The sequence below is a fragment of the Leptonychotes weddellii genome, chromosome 7, assembly GCF_054177405.1.
Source record: "Leptonychotes weddellii isolate Sample4059 chromosome 7, ASM5417740v2, whole genome shotgun sequence".
NCBI lineage: Eukaryota > Metazoa > Chordata > Mammalia > Carnivora > Phocidae > Leptonychotes > Leptonychotes weddellii.
The window spans coordinates 120,578,993-120,599,217 of record NC_138375.1 but is presented as its reverse complement, the minus strand read 5'-3'; the positions used below and the strand labels follow the sequence as shown (position 1 = coordinate 120,599,217).

Sequence of the window (20,225 nt, the reverse complement as noted above, 5' to 3'; positions counted from 1 at the left end):
CCTGCTGCTGCCTTCAGTAACCCTCCTCTGCCCCACTTCCCGGCTTCATCTTCTGCCCCAAGCACTCTTTTATCTGCACCCTCTTCTGTTCCTCCCACGTCGGGATTTTCCGTTGGGGCAACTTACGACATTACAAGGGGACATGCGGGAAGAGCTCCCCAGACGCCCCTGATGCCGTCATTCTCTGCACCTCCGGTAACAGGTAATTCTCTCTTACTGATACTTTGAAATAAATGACTACAGCTAATGTTTAAATACGTTTTTTAATCACTGCTTTATTGGTAAATAATTTACGTATCATACAATTCACCCCTTTAAAGTATACAATTCAGTAGTTGTCACAGTATTTACAGAGTTGTGCCATCATCACTCTCATCAGTTATAGAACCTTCTAATCATCCCCAAAAAGAAGCCCTCTACCTGTTAGCAGTCACTCCCTACTTGCTCCCGATGGTCACAGCCCCAGTCATTCATCTGTTTTATGTCTCCGAATATACCTATTTTGGATCTTTCATATAAATGGAATTGTACCATATATAGTCTTTTGTGAAAACTTCTTTCACTTAGTATTTTTTTTTTTTGAAGATTTTATTTATTTGAGAGAGCAAGTGAGCGAGCACACGAGTGTGGGGAGGGGCAGAGGGAGGAGAGGGAGAAGCAGACTCCCCACTGAGCAGGGAGCCTGATGCGGGGCTCGATCCCAGGACCCTGGGATCATGACCTGAGCCGAAGGCAGACGCTTAACCGACTGAGCCACCCAGGTTCCCCTTAGTATATTTTTAAGTTCATCCACATTGTAGCATGTGTCTGTACTCTGTTCTTTTTTATGGCTCAGTATTCCATAGTATGGATTTTCCTTCCACATTTTGTTGATTCATTTCATCCATTGATGAACTTTTGTGTTGTTTCTACTTTTTGGTATTATACTGCTTTTATGAACATTTGTGTACTGGTTTTTGTGAGGACATATTTTCATGTCTCTTGGGTATATAACTACGCATGGAATTGTTTGCTTTTAAGAAACTGCTAGACTGTTTTCCAAAGCAGTTGCACCATTTCACTTTCTCATCAGTACTGTTTGAGTGTTTCAGTATATCTGCATTCCTTTTTTTTTTTTTTTTTTTTAACTTTTTTTCTTTTTTGCTACATTACTTTTAACTCCTATCTTTGATCTCTGGAGTTTTCTGTTCTCGCGTTTTGACATGTATATTATCAAAATAAAGCTGATGTTACTAGTAAATGATAAATTTTGTGTGTTGTAAAATGCAGAGTATGTATAGTGTATGTAGTGTCAGATAAAATTCGAAATACTTGTTCTAATATTTTGTATACTTATAGAGAGACACCAGGGTGATATTTGAGAGTCTTCTTTAAAGCTTTTCTTAAAAGGTTATCTGGACAAGAATGGTCCAGGGAGTAGTTTTATTTAGCCAGGTAGAAATTTAAAACCAAATAAAAGCTCATGTGTGCCTTAAGTTTATGGTAATGGGCCATCTTTTCTAAGTCGGTTACACCTACCTTCTTGGCTTCCCTGGAATGGTTGTTGGAAACTAGTATCAAAACTTCGTCCTTGTCTTCTTTTGCCTGTTACTTCTCATTTTAGGAAAAGAAGCAGCATTGTTCTGATTTTTATTATCCAACTTTGCTAATCTACTTCTACAAATAAAATTTTTTGCATAGTACAGGCATTATGTCTATGTCTTTGAATATGTGAATTTTATTTTTTGAGTTAAAGTAGGGCATATGAAATAAGTAGTAATTGTTACATGCTTTTATATGAAGGGCTTGGGTGCTTACATCAATTATTTTTATGCATTGAAGGGATTAGAATTATAGTTGCCCACATCCAGGTGCTAAATGGGACCAACAGGAAGTACTTTTTGATAAATATTTTGCCCATTTTCAGAATGTTTAGTTAAAAAGCCTACAACAAGGTCAGGAAATTTCTTCAGAATTTTGTTTCATTTGTATTTTGTGAAGGTTTAGGTGATTCTTGGAGTGCATAATTCAGTCTTGAAATGCCTGAGTATATATTTACATTATTAAAGCTATTTTGAACTACTTATCTCCTATAGTGTATCTTCTTTTTGTAGAAAATAGTTCATGAAATAAATAACATATATTAGAAATTTTTGCCATTTACTAGGTATGTTGCCGACTCCCATTACCCAGCAAGCCAGTTTGACATCTCTGGCCCAGGGACCGGGGACCACATCAGCCATTACTTTTCCAGAGGAGCAAGAAGATCCTCGAGTTGGTAGAGGTCAGGATGAGGCATCTGCTGGTGGACTCTGGGGTTTTATTAAGGTAAGGGGTATTTAGTTTGAAAGTTATACTGAACTTTTTAATTTTGAAACTATTAGATGTTCATTAGAATGATTTTGAAAATATAGAATGGTATAATGAAAAAATAATTCTTTTTATTCTTATTACTAGTTTTCTATAGTTCTTCTCAGTCTTTTTTATGTGCATATCTGTGTAGGTGTAATTTTTTTAGTAAGTCAAAATGGGTAGTAACATGTGGACACTATTTTGTATCTTTTGTTTGTCTTTATCTAGCATATATCCGGAACATCTTCCCAGTCATAAATATTCTTCAGAAAATTTTTTTTTCTTTATGGCTGTTTTTGCCCTCCATGCCATGGGGCATTTATTTCCCATATTTTACTAATGTACTTTAGCGTTCTCTAATAGTAATTCTTACAAATACAACTATGATGAGCACTCTTGCATGCAGATCTTTATGCCCATCTCTGTTTTATTGAGGTTAATTCCTGATGAATGTCAGAGTGAACATTTTAAAAATTACTGATAAAAATGACTCTCCAGGAGGGTTATACCAAAATAGACTGTCCCAGCATTTTTCACTTGCCAGCACTCATTATGAATTTGAAATAGAACGTTTTCTAATTTGATAGACAAAAAAAAATAACCTCGTTTTGATTTGCTTTTCTTGGTTACCAAATTTGAACATTTTTTCATATTTTTTTGTTTGTATTTTTTCTTTGTGAAGTCTCTAGTCGTGTTCTTTGCCCATTTTTGAATTGGGATGATTTTCCTTTCTAAATGAATTTGTAAGAGCTCCTCATGTAGTAATATTTTATTACACGCTGTCATTTATTGATGTTTTCTCTTTTATCATACATTTAAATTTTATTACCCTTTTGTGACACAAAAGCTTCTAAATTTTCAGTAGTCTTTTTTTCTTTTCATTTTTTTATGTTAAGAATGACCTTTTCCCATCACAGTATGTGGTAAATGTTCTGTGATTTCTTCTAATTCTTCTATGGTTTCGTTTTTTTTTAATACCTACCAATTTAATGTTTCTGACACTTAACTTTATTACGTAAAGTAGAAGTCAAACTTAATTTTCTTCCAACCACTTACTCAACTGTTCCAACATCATATCCCAGTGTTTTGATATGTCATCTTTATCTTAGTTATGTAGTTGTTTATTAACGTCAGTTTCTGGACTCTGTGTTCTATTCTGCTGTTTGGCCCGTCCCTGCAATAGTACCCTACTATTTTAGTTATTGTTAACTCTGTTTATTATTATACTAATACTTATTGAAAGTCTACTCTGCTCGGGTGGGATGGGGAATATGCATTGATGAGTAAAGAAAGAAAGGTCAGTTCCAAGTCTCTGCGTTCATAACGATGGATCAGTATTTAGTTTTATAAGTTTGCCAGTTTCTCTTTACTTCAGAATTTTTCTTTACTAGTCTTTTCTGTTTATTTCTCTTAATGAATTTTGGGATTACTCTGTCACATTCCTCCCAATATTCTGAGGGTTTGGCTGCAACTTAATTATATATTAAATATTTTTAAATCGGTAGGTGGCTAAATTATAACTAATTTACTGCACTTGAGCTTTATGTTTCATAAAGATGGTATTTTCCTAAGCTTCTTTTTTATTAATCCTTCTGTACTTTTTAAAGTTTTCTTCATACAGGTATTATTCCTTATTTCTCCGGTTAAGAGCATGTGTCAGTGTGTCCGTTAGCCCAGCTCGACATGTCTTGTAAATCGTTCTTTTAATATCCCGCGTAAGATTGGTTGACAGTTTTAAATACCCGTGTTACGGACTCCGCTTTTTTCTGACTCACCTTGGTTCAGTGGTAGGTTGGAAGAGGTGGAATGGTGGCCTGTTAGCCAGAGGCCATCTCAGGGGGCACGGCTCCCTTGAAGTCCTTTTTACCACCGGAGAAGTGTAGCACGTTAAGGGAAGACTCAAACCTGGTTCCTTCTGTTTAATAGTGTGGTTTTAAGAATTCAGAGGAATAGATCTGGGCTAAAAGAGAATTTGGGAATTAACACAACAAATATGAAGTAGGAAAAAAGAAGAAACATTAGTAGAAGATAGCAGAGTAATATATATTAATAGGTAACTTCTGGGGAATAAGGATGAGAAATGTTAATATTTTTATTTTTTTCTTAAGGAACCAAGTGTGAGTCTATGGAGACGACTAATTACAGTTTTTATTTGGGACCTTGATGGATAAGTTTTACCTGGTCTTTCATAGAAATAAGTAGATATGAAATGAAATTAAAATACACACAGAGAAATAAAATGCGTGTGTATGTATACATGTATAAAATGAATACGTATGAATATATACATCCATAAAATGAACACACATATGTGTGTGTATACCTACTTCCCAGGTCACTGCTCCTCACAGTGTGATCTGCAGACTGCATGGGTCTATGAGAAGGAGAGAAGGTGAGAGTGAGCATTTTGAAAACTTAAGAGCAATTTGACATGGCCATAACCTTGTTTTTCTTACATTTTAACAAATTACAGGTCTGCGATGTATCAGAAACTTTAAAAAAGTTTTCTCTCACCATTAGGTGTTCTTTACTTAGAATGGGCGTTTATATGTCAATTTGTCTTGTGCAGGGTGTGGCCGGAAATCCTATGGTGAAATCTATGCTCGATAAAACAAAACATTCAGTAGAAAGCATGATTACAACGCTGGACCCTGGCATGGCTCCGTATATCAGTACGTACTTAAGATAGAGCAGCATATGCTGTACGTTTTTAAAGTATTTGCCTTTGTCAGCCTCTCACTGTGATTCCATAGTCTTGTAATCAGTGGAAATCCTTTTATGTTGTAAGTTGATTGTAAGTCTTAGTGTTGGTATTATTAATTTATCTTTTTCTTAGTCACAAATAAATTTTGAAAACTCCACAGAATGAACTTTGGGAGGAGTAAAACCAATATGCATTAGTATAGTAATTAGTATACTTCAATTGTAAGTAATACATTTTAATTATAAATACAGTTAGTGTTGCTTTGTATGAATTTTATTTTATTCACTAAGGACATTTGAAATGATGCTTTGTTTATATTTGATTTTGATAATTGTCCAGCTATCTGTTTTAATTAAATGTGATTATGCTTAACCTGGGAATAATATTTTTAGAGGAAGTTAATCTATTTATTAATAATACCTGATTAGTAAGTTTGGTGGGGAAGCTATTTTAACCACCTTTGAATCCTCCTTCCCAAGAATTCTCCGGACAGATGACATAGACATACATGTTGTCTGCCATTTAATTTTAAATGTACATGTCCAGTGTGTGAAGGAACAATTGCTTAGCAGGATCAGTGAGCAATTATTAGTCATTCTGTTAAAGATAACAACTTGGAGGGCGCCTGGGTGGCTCAGTTGGTTAAGCGACTGCTTTCGGCTCAGGTCATGATCCTGGAGTCCCTGGATCGAGTCCCGCATCGGGCTCCCTGCTCGGCGGGGAGCCTGCTTCTCCCTCTGACCCTCCCCCCTCTCATGTGCTCTCTCTCTCTCATTCTCTGTCTCAAATAAATGGATAAAATCTTTAAAAAAAAAAAAAAAGATAACAACTTGGAAACCAAAGCTGTGCACTAGAACAGAGGTACTAGAACAGAGGTTTTCAGTAGCAATAAAAAGTCAGTAGCTTTCAGGAGTCTTGATGCTGTTGGTGGTTTACAGTTTAGTAAATGTCAAAGAATAAGACCTTAGTAAGAAGTATCATTTACTAAGTTCTTGCTCTGCCAGGCAGTACTTAGAAACTCTGCAAGGTAAGTATTTTTCTCAAGTTTGAGGTGAGGAACCCCTGGGTTCAGAGAGATCATTATCCTAGGCCACACAGCTTGGTGGAGCTAGATTGGGCCCATATTCAGTTTGTTTTTGCACTTAGCCACTTTGCTTCCCTGAAAGTATAAAATTGAATCAAGTATTAAGTCATCTGAATTGTTTTTTGTGTTCATAACTACCAGAGGATTTAGTTAGAAACTGGACCCTGCCCTAGGTATGGCTTTATAATGTTCATAATAATTGAATTTGACGTAATTAATGTGTCATATATATTCTTTTCTTCACAAGCTTGTATTTTGAATGAGGGAAAGAAAGGAAATTAGTATTTTTGGAGTCCTTGCTATTTTAACGGGTACTCTGTTAGACTGTGAAAGCAGTTACTTAATCCTTAGAACAAGCCCTGTGAGGTGGCAGATACTTTACTGTGAAGAAATAAGCTCATTGACTTCCCCAAGGTAACAGAGCTAATGAAGTCAGGACTCAAACCCAAGGCTTTTTCTCAGGCCAGTAGTCAGCCTGACATTAAGAAAAAGGCAAAAGACGAAGGGGGTGGGGTTATAGGGGAAGATACAAAATGAAATGTCTATTAGCGAAATCATAACAATATATAGTCTTAATCAGTTAGGTATAAAAAGCAATAAAACTGATGTGAAAAAGTTGACACCTTATTGACAGGCAGCAAAAGCAAAGACTATTCTGATGTAACAAAACTTGAATTAAAGCTTAAGGTATTTTTACAGAAATATTCTAGAAATCACCGTAACAGTTTCAGATGTATCAAGAAAGCATAAGAACTGTTAGAAATGCATTTTATGGGGCGCCTGGGTGGCTCAGTTGGTTAAGCGACTGCCTTCGGCTCAGGTCATGATCCCAGCGTCCTGGGATCGAGCCCCACATCGGGCTCCCTGCTCAGCGGGAAGCCTGCTTCTCCCTCTCCCACTCCCCCTGCTTGTGTTCCCTCTCTCGCTGTCTCTCTCTCTCTCTCTGTGTCAATTAAATAAATAAAATCTTAAAAAAAAAAAAAAAAAGAAACGCATTTTAACACAGTTTAGCTTCCTGTGTTCTTAGAATTACTTTTCCCGTCATCATTAAAGTTGGCACTACTTACTACAGAAAGGCTGAAAAAAGCCTTTTGAGCTGAAGTTCAGTGGAACGGTACTCAGATAGGGTCAAGAGACATGTCCCACAAGGAGGAAAAAATGAGTAAAAAATGTATTTGTTCTCTTCTCTCCTATGGGAGTCAGTGCCTTTAGGTTTTAATAACTTATGAAATTCTAGTAAAGATGGGAGCTATAGATCATCCTATTAGGAAAAAAGATACTTGATAAAAAGCCCACGTATTTTGAAGATACTGTCAGCTATTCCACAACATATTAGGGAAAAGCATAGCATTGTTTCTGGGGCAAAATGGTTTACCATACAAACAGCTTTCTGGATAAATCTATTTACTAGTGATAGCCATTAATACTATGTAGCGAAATACGCTATGCTCAGAACTAGGTCTTTGAACTCAGTATGTCACAAACTGTTAGATAAAGATTTTTTTAAAAATTAGGTGTATTTGATCAAATTACTCTGTCTAAATGGTACATAGGTTTTAAAAATAATTGAAAATAAAAAGGTTTTAAAATATTTATTTTATATCTTAGCCTTTTTAAATTTCAAGTTTTATATATGTTGGTATTTCCATTTCCTCATATGCTTACATATTAGGACAGTAATAGTTGTATAATTTATAACTAAATATCCCATTTGTGGCATCTGCTGTTTTTTTTTCTTTTAATGATGTGGTTGTATGATAAAGTTGACTCCCACATTTAAACTGTTTTCTAGATAAAAAACATTTCATGGCAGTCCTCATTTAGTGCAGGCTTCTTTACAACTCTGACAAATTACTTGTAATCATCAATAACAGTCTTCATTTTCATTTTCTCTAGTGTATCCTAAATGTGTAACTTGGATTTCACAAGCCACATAATTCATTTCTGTGATAGCTCAATAGTTGAAGGCCTAGGAACTCCAGCATCCCCATGGTATTAGAAGTTTGTGTATAATAGATGTGTGTCTTTATTAACCAACAGCAGAAAAACCATTTTGATTTGCAGCCTTAAAAAATGCAATGTTTTATCCAAAGTTTAAACTTACTAGCAAATGAGATCTTGTGAAATCAATAGAGTGATATAGTAGAAAATTAAACTTTTTTCATAGCTGTTAGAACATTATTTCCCAAATTGACATCTATGGAAAACTTTCTAGGAGTGGTTATTAGATGTTAACATATTCCATGAACACATTAAGTATGGAAAGTACTGGGTTAGAGCCATGAATTTTAACTTTTGGTTTTCTCAGAATCTTGATGTTAATGTTCATTGTGAATTTCTAAGAAAGAAACGTATAAAGTATTTCCCAAGCTTGTTTGACCACAAAATGCTGTTTTAAGGTGGGGCTACTAATACATTCTGGAACAGTATTCCATAGAAAAAAAACTGTTGTGTTCTGTGGCAGATGGGATACTCAGAACCACTAGAAGATACGTGCTGTCTTCTGCCTGCAGATGAGACTCCCTCAGATAATGCATTAAGTGCTCATTTTTAAGTCAGGAAAAGTGGTAGTTTGGGTCTAAGCACTTGGAATAAGATGCTGTTAGATGAGGAGATGAAAACACGTGTGATGGATCAGCTGTGTAGTGAAAAGAAGATTTTGGTGTGTGACAGACCTAGGTTTGAGTCCCGACATCATCGCTAAGTAAGCAGCTGTGTACCTTAGGCAAGGCCTTATCAATCTTAGTTTCCTCAGCCTATAAAAAAGTTCGTCATCTGTATCTTGCTGTATTTTGTGAGGTCAGTAATAATCATTAATAAAATGTTAGCATATGGCATTGCTTGTGAGAATTTCATTATTTTAATTTGGAATTGAAATTTTCTTCTGATCTTTGTAGAATCTGGAGGTGACCTGGATATTGTCGTGACCTCAAATAAAGAAGTAAAAGTTGCTGCCATCCGAGATGCCTTCCAGGAGGTCTTTGGCTTAGCTGTGGTCATAGGGGAAGCTGGACAGTCCAATATTGCCCCACAGCCAGTGGGCTATGCGGCTGGACTAAAAGTGAGTAATACAACACCTTTTTTCAGCATAAAGAAACTGGCAGTTAATTTTTTCATAATTCCGATAATCTTTTGCTCTTTATGGAGCTAATGGGTTTTTACATTCTGAGGTATTGATCATCCTGGTTTTTATTTAGACAACTGTTGTGTAATGAAGATACAGTGGAGTTTGAATTTAAAGAAACTCAGGGTAGGTTTTGATGCTTGGGCAGGGGAGGAAACAACTTGCAGAGAACACAGAGAGAGTAGTTAGTCCCAAAAGAAATCTTAACCTAGTGCTAACCTTTAAGTCCTACTGAACTTAAAAATTTTGTACTGAAATTACAGTACCTTTAGAATTCTCTAAGCTTTTTATTACTGTCACTATTAATAATACTTTACACTTACGTATTTCTTCATGGTTTTGGGGACTCTAACATATTTGAAAGTTTCAGAGTAGTAATGGAGTTCCAGTAGGCAGGTTCTAGATTGGCCCTTTTAAGTCTCCCTTTTCTCTTGTACTTGGTGAGGGGACTCAGCATTCATCCGGAAAGCTTTCTCTTGCTTTCTTGCTTTGATTCTTCCCCTTCTCCATCCTTTTAATTCCCTTGCCTTAAGGACCTGACTGCCTGGCACCTTATAGGTATGTATAATACCTATATATAACCAGAGTTTGCCAAGGTCTCTTTTAATAGAGACCTATTAAATATTATCAATAATAACATCAATAGGAAGAGGCTTCCTTAGTTTTTCCGTAGTGAGAGAAGAGGATCTTCTGATCAAGTCTGTAGATAATAAATTCTCCATAACAGGGACAGATGATAGGGTAACTTATTTTAAAGAGAAATTTCATACAACCACATACACCACCACTTCAATATTACAGTTTGTCTTCTGGCCTGTTACCATTAAAAAACTTGTCACACATCTGCATGAAACCAGTTCCATTCCCAGTGAACTAGGTCTGGTCCCCTCAAGCCAGTGAAGGGTAAAGTTCCAAGAATCCTGTCCTCTCATACATTTTTTTACCACCAGCATATAGACATGCAAGAACAAATGAACAGTGAACGGGTCATCAGCATACAAATATTTCTCCCACTTAAAAAAGCAAACGAAAGAAATTTTGAACAATTTTTTTTTAACCTCCTCTCCTCATCATCTACCACCTTAATTTTTTTGCTGCTTTTTGCAGCAAAACTCCTCCAAAGAATTGTCAACATCTTATCTCTAATTGTTCCCTTCATATTCTCTTACACCCGGCCCCGTCAGGCACTTAGCCTGACTCCCCAGAGAATGCTGGGCAGGTCAGCAGTGTTCCCCATCTTGTTTTGCCTGTCACTGGCTTTTGAGACAGTTGTTATTCTTTAATGTTTCTTTCACTTGACTTCTGAAGTGCCATACTTTTGTTTTTTTCCTTGCCTCACTATTTGCTCACTCCCCTGTGCCTCCTTTGCTGGTTCCGCCTAATGATCTTGTCTTTACATTCCCTCCCTCGTGAGTTGATAGTGTCTGATGGCTTTAAATACCATCTGTGTGTGGACAGTTTCAAGTTTCTATCTCCAGCACAGGCCTCTCATGTCAACTAGATTTATGTAAAAGTTGCCTCCTCAACCCCTTAACTTGAATGTCTCAAACTTAAGCATGTTTAGCATCCATCTGCTTTTCTTTCCTCCAAGCCTGCTCCTCTGGCCTTGTCCATCTCCGTTCATTGATGGCAGAACTGTCCTTCCATTTTCTCAGGTGAGAAACCTTGGAGTCACCCTTGACTCCTCTCTTTACCTATGTCCAGTTCATTAAGAAATCTTGTTCGTCCTCCACACTTGTTCACAGTGTGTCCAGCATCTGACTCTTCTCACATGCCCACCGCCGCTGCAGTGTCTTGATGGAACCTTGCCATTGACTTCTACTAGGCCATCCGATTTTAGCATTATCTGAATGGGGTAACCTTGTGGCCCTCAATCCCTTCTGAACGGAGTAGCCAGGTGATCCTTTCCAGTCACAGGTCAGAGCGTGTCACTTGTGTTTCAGCACTTTATATTTTACCCATTGTAAACCCACATTCCTTACGGTGGCTTCCACGGCCCCACACAGTCTGGCTGACATGGTGCTTGTTCCCTGTCTGGCTGCCTCTCCGGCTGGTCTTCCCCTTGCTCACTCGCGCCAGGCACTTCAGCTCCCTTCTAGCTCTTCCTACTTGACTCGCATGCCCTCGCTTAGCCTTTTCACTAGCTCTTTCTTCTCTTGGGGACATTCTCCCTCAAATGTGTACTTGGTTGGCTCTCTTAAACCTTCTTTAAGTCTTCAATCTTCCTTGCACGGCGTGGCCTGTCCTGACTGCCTGTTTAGTACTACATTCCACACTTCTGTACCAAGATCACCCTTCTGCGCCTCTGTTTTCTTTCCTGTAGTACTCAGCACCTTCTACACTCTATCATTGTGTTTTATAGTGTTTTCCCACAAGAATTAAGGTCCTCAAGAGCAGGAATTTTGGGTTGGTTCACAGATGTGAACTCTTAGATGTCCTTTAGAATGAATATGTGGCAGTTTTATCAAAATGTCTAAACTGTAAACATCAGAATTAAAAGTGTAAGCGTATGTTTTTAAAATTAATCATTTATTTCCTCAAGTTAGCAGTCTAATACAGAAAACATTTTCATTGTAGGATCTGCTTCCAGTTTTGGTTTAACACCCTATCAGTTTCATGAGAAGAATAAAGATTTTTCACTTAATAGCACTCCAGCGGCCCACCTGTTGCAGTACCTTGATCGAACCTCCACAATCAAACAGTGGTCTTCAAACTGGTCTAGAAGTACCTCTTGATACACAAAGATTTTACAAGATCTGAGGAGACCCAGAGAGTTTTAAGACACCCAGCTTCTTCAGCTTCCATATGTACTCTTGCCTAAAAATTTTCTGCCCATATGTACCTGTGATTAAGGCAACTTGTTCTCCTTTCCCATCTCCCCCTTAGGAAGCCCTGTTCTCTCCCTTTGGGAAATGAAACATACCTCTTACCCACCAAATATTCACGTGATACATTGCCTCCGAACATGAAAGACTCCTGAGTGTCATCTGAAGGGACAATTCAAAATTGTTTTTGATGTTGGGAATACAAATAACATAATGACTGGGTAAAACCCTTTTGCAAGTCATATGGTTTCCAGTTGTTTGTTCCCATCAAAACTGAAGAGGGACCAGACAGAGTTGTCAGCTGATAGGTCATTAATTTTTGATGATAAATCACCATGTGATATTTGGAATATAACTCAAAATTTTCATGGTTTTTAAAACATGTGTCTTAAATATTTTGTTATATTAAATATTATTACATAGAAGATACTTAAAATCATTAGGTGCTGCTCTTAAAAGGCTGATTGAGATTTTTTTCTAAAAGAAAAACCTCATCTTCTAGGTAATATTAATCCTTCAGTTTATGTGGTGGTTTTATTAGTGTTTGACAGATTCATTTTTGCTGTTGGTTTTTGCCCTTCAAATTCAAATATTCGGGTTTCTTTTCCATAATTTTAAATAAAAGCTTAAAATCAAAATTCATTGAAACTGATGCATGCATAGGAAAATCATTTACAAATTTATCAGCTGTTTTTTTCAGAAGCAGTAGAGGGAGCTAATGAGAAGAAAAATAATGTAGAATCCTAGAATATTAAAATTTGAACCCAGATTTTTTACTCCCCATCAGACTTTGTTTGAGGGAAAACTTAGGTTTAAGGAAATAAATCTGCCATAAGTAACATTAGGGAGCTTCTGAAACTTATGTGCCAACCGTTAATTTCATTGCAGAGCCAGTCATAGTTATGACCACTGTTTTATAACTTACTTTACCAAAGATGTAGATAATATTTATATGCAGGTAAGAAGAAGCATGGAATTTTGATTAAACCAAATCGCTTAGTATAAACTCTTAGAGTACAGGATAAGCTCTGGGGGCCTTTCTGTATCCTTCCGTTTGAGATAATTACTTCAGTGTGGCCTCAAAACTACCTAATTCTTGATCCCTTACACTTCTGAAAATAAAGTTAAAATTTTATTCTCAAAACATTGGTAGGGACTGATCTTAAAGCGTCTATTCCAAAAGATGCCACACTTAATTAACATCAGAGGAGAAGAGGCACATATAACCCCCTCTTCATTTTCCTTATGAAATACAAAGTCCTATGTTGTAGTATAGTAAAAAATGAACAAACTTAGTTTCCTGGAAACATTAAATCTAGGAATATTTTGTTGTTGTGCTTAGCTTAGATATCTTCAAAGAGTTAGGGATGAATCTCTTAAATATCCCACTAACTCCCTAATAGTTTTTACTGAATTAACATTTATTTAAACTTATTCATAATCAAAATTCAACCATAACTGATTTCCTCTTGGGAGGAAAATGATTGAGGCAAATTTACATTATCCAGTATAACATCTTATCTGTTACATTTTCTTTCAAATTCAACAGCTGCCTCCTCATTCACTGTTAGTAGATTTACATCATTCAGATTCTTAACATGAGTAATGAAAATTTTTAAGAAGGCCCTTATTTCTTCCCTTCCTCGTTTTTTCGTGTAGTATTTTCTTACTGAATGTCTCTAGGGTTAGACAGTTGTGTGTGGTACTAGAGAGGTAAGAGTGAGCAAAAATACAGTCGATATTAGTGTATCTTAATTCATATCTTCTTTCATCCTTAATCTTTATAAGCTAATGTCTTAAATTGGTTTACCCATTTTCATGCACTGGTCACCTTCTCTTCTTTATTTCTGTTGTCTCCGAAGTAAGTCCAGTTGTCTCTAGAAGTGTCTTAGCTTTTGAAATTTTCATTTGATGAGAATTGACCACTTTTTCTCATTCACTACTTACGTCTGCTGTCCATAGGAAAAAGTAGGCTAATGTATTATCCATGGTAGTTTTATTCAGAAATAGAATGCATTTTGTCTTGCATTTTGAACACTTACTGTCACTTCTCTTATGATCACTGTTTATGAAGTGATTCAGATAAAGTAGTAAATAGCAACTTTATGAAGAACTTGTAATTTTCTACCATAAGAAATGTATTGATGATTTTGAGTTATCTATTCAGTGTTCTCAGCCCCTCAGTTTTATTGCATAAATGGTAAATAAGTTTTGGTGCGATGTATACATTTGCAGTTAAATATAAATCAGCTGCCATTTTGGTGCATATTTTAAGGCTATATTTAAAGGAAGTAAGAAGCAAGAGAAAAAAAACATTCACTTTGATACAATGGCCTACCTAGATACCTGAAGGGAAAATTAATTAAAAACTACTAGGACTGAAAAAAGATTTTTATCAGTAAGATATCCCGTTGGCAGATCAACATTAAGAAGTACATAGTTTCATTTTATTAGTAATAACCAAGTAGAACATTAATATAAAAATAATCCATTTCGTAATAGCAACCAAAATAATAGTGTATGTGGGAATAACTTGGAATATGCTCTATAAACTGTTAATACTGAGGGGAACATGAATTGGACTTCTGTACTATTTACTCTTCATACTTCTGTATTTGAATGTTTACAATGGGTATATAGGTGTTCGTGTGTAAATGTATTTGTGTATTACTTGTATAACCATATTAGTATATTTAATACTGAATAATTAGAAATGGTTTCTAACCTACATGGTTGTCATTCAGGGTGCCCAGGAACGGATAGACAGCTTGCGTCGAACTGGAGTGATCCATGAAAAGCAGACTGCTGTGTCAGTAGAAAACTTCATTGCGGAATTGCTACCTGACAAGTAAGAGGCTTTTTTTTTTTTTAACATAATTACAAATTTGTTTTCTTGTAATGAGAACTCTCAAGATCTACTCTCTTAGCAATTTTCAGATATACAGTACAGTATAAAGTGTAGTCACTGTGCTGTACATTTTATCCTCTTGACTGACTTTATAACTGAAAGTTTCTTTTAACAACACCCTTCACTCGTTTTACTTGCCCCCCTGCCCACTGCCTTTCCAACCATCAGTCTGTTCTTTGTATCTGTGAGTTCATATTTTTTTATTCCGCATAAAAGTAGGATCATACAGTATTTTTCTGTGACTTATTTCCCTTAGTATAATGCCCTGAAGGTCCATTCATATTGTTGCAAATGGCAAGATTTCCTTCTTTTTCCATGGCTGAATAATTGTGTGTGTGTGTGTCTGTACACACCACATCTTCTTTATTCATTCTTCCATTGACAGACACTTAGGTTGTTTCCATGTCTTAGTTATTGTAAATAATGCTGCAGTGAACATGGATTGGTGGGGCGGGGCGGGGGGGGCGCATATATCTCTTCAAGGTAGTGTTCTCATTTCCCTCAGATAAATACGCAGAAGTGGAATTGCTGGATCAATATGGCTCATTTAATTTTTTGAGGAACCTCCATATTGTTTTGTACCAGTTGACATTCTCATCAAAGGCTTGCTTTATCTCCATATCTTTTCCAGTACTTATTTTTTTGACTTTTTGGTAATAGCCATCCTAACAGGGTAAGGTGATGTCCCACTATGGTTTTGATTTGCATATCCCTGATGATGAGTGATGTTGAGCATCTTTTCATGTACATGTTGGTCATCTGTATGTCTTTGGGAAACTATTCAGAGCCTCTGCCCATTTTTTAATTGGATTGTTTTTTTGTTCTTGAGTTCGCGTTTTTTATCTATTTTATTTTATTTATTTATTTTTTTTTAAGATTTTTTATTTATTTGACAGAGAGAGACACAGCGAGAGAGGGAACACAAGCAAGGGGAGTGGGAGAGGGAGAAGCAGGCTCCCTGCAGAGCAGGGAGCCCGATGCGGGACTCGATCCCAGGACCCTGGGATCATGACCTGAGCTGAAGGCAGTCGCTTAACCAACTGAGCCACCCAGGCACCCTTTTTTATCTGTTTTAGATGTTAAACACCTTATGAGGAATGTGATTTGTGAATGTTTTCTCCCCTTTAGTAGGTTGCCTTTTCATTTTGTTGATGGTTTCCTTTGCTGTGTAGAACCTTTTTAGTTTGATGTAGTCTTACTTACTGATTTTTGCTTTTGTTGCCTTTGCTTTTGGTGTCAAATACAAAAAATTATCACCAAGACTATATCAAGCAGCTTACTCCCTCTTGTCCTCTAGGAGTTTTATGGTTTCCAGTCTTAAGTTCAAGTCTTGAATGCATTCGACTTACTTTTTGTGTATGGTGTAAGTAGTCCAATTTCCCCAGCACCATTTATTGTACAGGCTGTCCTTTTCCCATTGTATATTCCTGGCTCTTTTGTTGTAAATTAATTGACCATATGTGTGGGTTTATTCCTCAGCTCTCTATTCTTTTGGATTGATCTTTGTGTCTATTATTAGGCCAATACCATACTATTTTGATGAGCATAGCTTTGTAATATAGTTTGAAATCAAAGAGTGTGATGCTGCTTCTTTCCCAAGATGGCTTTGGCTATTCAGGGTCTTGTGGTTCCATACAAACTTTAGGGTTCTATTTCTGTGAAAAATGCCATTGGAATTTTTTTTTTTTTTTAAGATTTTATTTATTTATTTGACAGAGACACAACGAGAGAGGGAACACAAGCAGGGGGAGTGGGAGAGGGAGAAGCAGGCCTCCCGCCGAGCAGGGAGCCCGATGCGGGGCTCGATCCCAGGACCCCGGGATCATGACCTGAGCCGAAGGCAGCCGCTTAACAAGACTGAGCCACCCAGGCGCCCTGCCGTTGGAATTTTGATAGAAATTGCATTGAATCTGTAGATTGCTTTATGAATAGTGTGGACATTTTAACAATTTTAATTCTTCCAATCCCTGAGTCTGGAATATTTTTCCATATATTTGAGTTTTCAGGTTTTTTCATCAGTGTGTCATAGTTTTCAGAGTAGAGATCTTTCACCTTCTTGGTTAAATCTGTTCCTCAGTGTTTTGTCCTTTTGGATGCGATTGTAAGTGCTATTGTTTCCTTGTTTTCTTTTTGATAGTTTATTAGTATATAGATATTGCAACAGATTTTGGCATATTGATTTTTTATTCTGCAATTTTACTGAATTCATTTATGAGTTCTAACTTTTTTTTTTTAGTTTTGAGTGTTTTCCTGTATGTAGCATCATGTCATCTGAAAATAGTCACAGTTTTCCTTCTTCCTTTCCAATTTGGACGCCTTTTATTTGCTTTCCTTGCTTAATTGCTCTGGTAAGGATTTTCAATACCATATTGAATAATGGAAGTGGAAAGAATGGGCATCCTTGTCTTGTTCCTGATCTTAGGGGAAACACTTTCAGCTTTTCATTGTTGCATATGATACTAGCTATGGGCTTGTCATATGTGGCCTTTACTATTTTGAGTACATTCCTTCTAAACCTGTTTGGAGAGTTTTTATCATTAACAGTTGTTGAATTTTATCACATGCTTTTTTTGCATCTGTTGAGATGATCGTATGATTTTTGCCCTTGATTTTGTTAATGTGTTGTATCACATTGATATGTGGATGTGGAAACATCTCTACATCTCTGTAGAATAAATCCTAAATCATGTGTATGATCCTTTTAATGTTGAATTTGGCTTAATATTCTGTTGAAAATTTTTACTTATATGTTTCTCATGGAAATTGGCCTTTGATTCTCTTTGCTTTGGTGTCCTTGTCTGATTTTAATATCAGGGGAATGCTGGCCTTGTAAAATGAGTTTGGAAGTGTCCCTTTTCTTACTGTTTTGGAAGACTATGAGAAGCATTGGTAGTAATTTTTCTTTAAATGTGTGGTAGAGTTTACCAGTGAAGGTGGCTGGTCCTGACTTTTGTTTGTTGGGAGGTTTTTGATTACTAACTAGAATCTCCTCACTAGAAATCGGTCTGTTCAGATTTTTGATTTCTTTATGATTCAGTCTTGGTAGGTAGTATGTTTCTAGAAATGTATCCATGTATTCTAGGTTGTCTAGTTTGGTGGCATATTATTATTCAGTAAGAGGCTTACCCTTTTGTTTGTCTTATGAGCAAAATACAATTGGTCCTGGGGGGCTGACACTGAATACCTAGTAAAAAAAATGTATCCTATTTTGGAGAAAATTATATTCTTGTCTAGCTAAATCATTTAACTAGCTGTGTGATCTCCAAAGCTCAGCTCACATTTCTACCCAGGTTTCTCCTTTTTAATTATAAACTGGAGATAGTAATGCCTGCATTGTAAGATTGTGTGTACAATCACTGAATATGATAGCACTAAATTTAAGAGGATACAATGTTGTATTGGCTTAGAGGTAATTGATCACCAGTAACCAACATAGTCATTCACGCAGTTATTCGGCATAATGGAAGGTATGGGCAACAGGGCCTGGTGGCAGTCACCAGGTTTGAAATCTAGCAATGATGCTTATCTATTTAGTTTGGAGAATATTCAGAGAATAGGATTCGTTATGGTCTTTAAGGGCTTTGTACTTTAGATGGCTTTTTTATGGAAGAAATTATTTTTAACATGTTGAATTTATTTATACTGAAAGAGCTTCCCAACTGTTGAAATTGGTCTCTTTTGTAATACATTTGGTTTTGTTACATTTTTTGTTTATTTAGTATTGAGTAGCATTGTGCCTGGTGCTTTATGGCTATAGTATATTAAAAATGTTCTCCAACTCTGAGGTTATACTGTTGGCCAGTTGGGAGAAAATATGTACACAGATGAACAGTTTTAAGTGACTGCGTAAAATAGTGTGTAATTTTTTGCTGATAGGAAATGTTATATACAATTCAAGGAGAAATAACTGAGTGTAGAGGTAGCGTCAGATGAGATTCGTGAGTGATTGGGACTTGGACGGGATAGTGAAGAGTAGGTAAAATTTGGATAAGTGGCAGGAATAGGACATTCTGAGTGGAAGAAAAGCTTGAAGATGATGAAGAGGATTCTGGGGTCAGTGGTTACATTAGCTTTGCTGATCATTTGTTGGATTTAGGAAATCAAGAAGTGGTTTGGGGACAGATGTGTGAAGAGCTTTGAATGCTAGGGTGAAAAGCTTCTTTCTCCAGATTACTTTGGCTATCAAGGTCTTTTGTGGTTTTTTACATATTTTGGTATTATTTGCTCTAGTTCTGTGAAAAATACTACCAGTATTTTGATAGGGGATGCATTGAATCTGTAGATTGTTTTGGGTAGTGTGGACATTTTAATGCTATTGATTTTACTACATAAGCATGGAATATCTTTCCATTTGTGTCACCTTCCCTTTTTCTTCATTGTCTTACAGTTTTAAGAGTACAGGTCTTTCACCTTCTTTGCTAAATATATTCCTAGGTATTTTATTCATTTGATGCACTTGTAAATGGGACTGTGTTCTTAATTTCTCTTTCTGCTACTTTGTTATTAGTATAGAGAGATATACCAGATTTCCATGTGTTGATTTTGTATCTTGCAACTTCACTGAGTTTATTAGTTCTTTTAGTTTTTTGGTGGCGTCTTTAAGTTTTCCTATACATAGTATCATATTCTCTTTCATTATTGAGGGTTTGACTTCTTCCTTACCCAATTTGGATGCCTTTTATTTATTTTTTCTTGTCTGATTTCTGTGGCTAGAACTTAGTGCTCTGTTGAATAAAAGTGGTCAGAGTGGACATCTTTGTCTCAGTCTTAGGGGAAAATCTTGGTTTTTCACCATTATGATGTTACCTATGGGTTTGTCATATATGGTCTTTATTATGTTGAGGTGTGTTCCCTCTAAACCCACTTTATTGAGAATTCTTATCATGAATGGATGTTGAATTTTATCAAGTGCTCTTTCTGCATTTACTGAAATGATCATATGGTTTTTATCCCAGGTTTTGTTAATGTGATATATCATGTTGATTTGCAAATGTTGAACCAGTCTTGCATCCCTGGAATAAGTCCCACTCGATTGTTGTGATTATTTTAATGTATTGTTGAATTTGGTATGCTAATGTTTTGAGGATTTTTGCATCTGTGTTCATCAGGGATATTGGCCTATAACTTTCTTTTTTGTAGTGTTCTTGTCTAATTTTGCTATCAGGGTAATGCTGGCCTTGTGGAATGAATTTGGAAGTTTTCCTTCCTATTCTGTTTTTCTGGATAGACCTCTAAATAACTCAGAATTC

General features: G+C 36.3%; 1 protein-coding gene across 1 annotated transcript in view; it reads left to right on the top strand.

Annotated features, from left to right (window-relative positions):
* The first annotated feature begins 37 nt into the window (after positions 1-37).
* The window catches only part of PRRC1 (proline rich coiled-coil 1), a 38,063-nt gene continuing 17,875 nt past the window's right edge, over positions 38-20,225 (top strand). Inside the window, exons 1-5 of the mRNA XM_081827139.1 lie at positions 38-202; positions 2,147-2,307; positions 4,901-5,003; positions 9,017-9,180; positions 14,813-14,916. Coding sequence (XP_081683265.1) covers positions 172-202; positions 2,147-2,307; positions 4,901-5,003; positions 9,017-9,180; positions 14,813-14,916 — 563 coding nt within the window. The 5' untranslated portion in view covers positions 38-171. The remainder of the gene's footprint in view (positions 203-2,146; positions 2,308-4,900; positions 5,004-9,016; positions 9,181-14,812; positions 14,917-20,225) is intronic.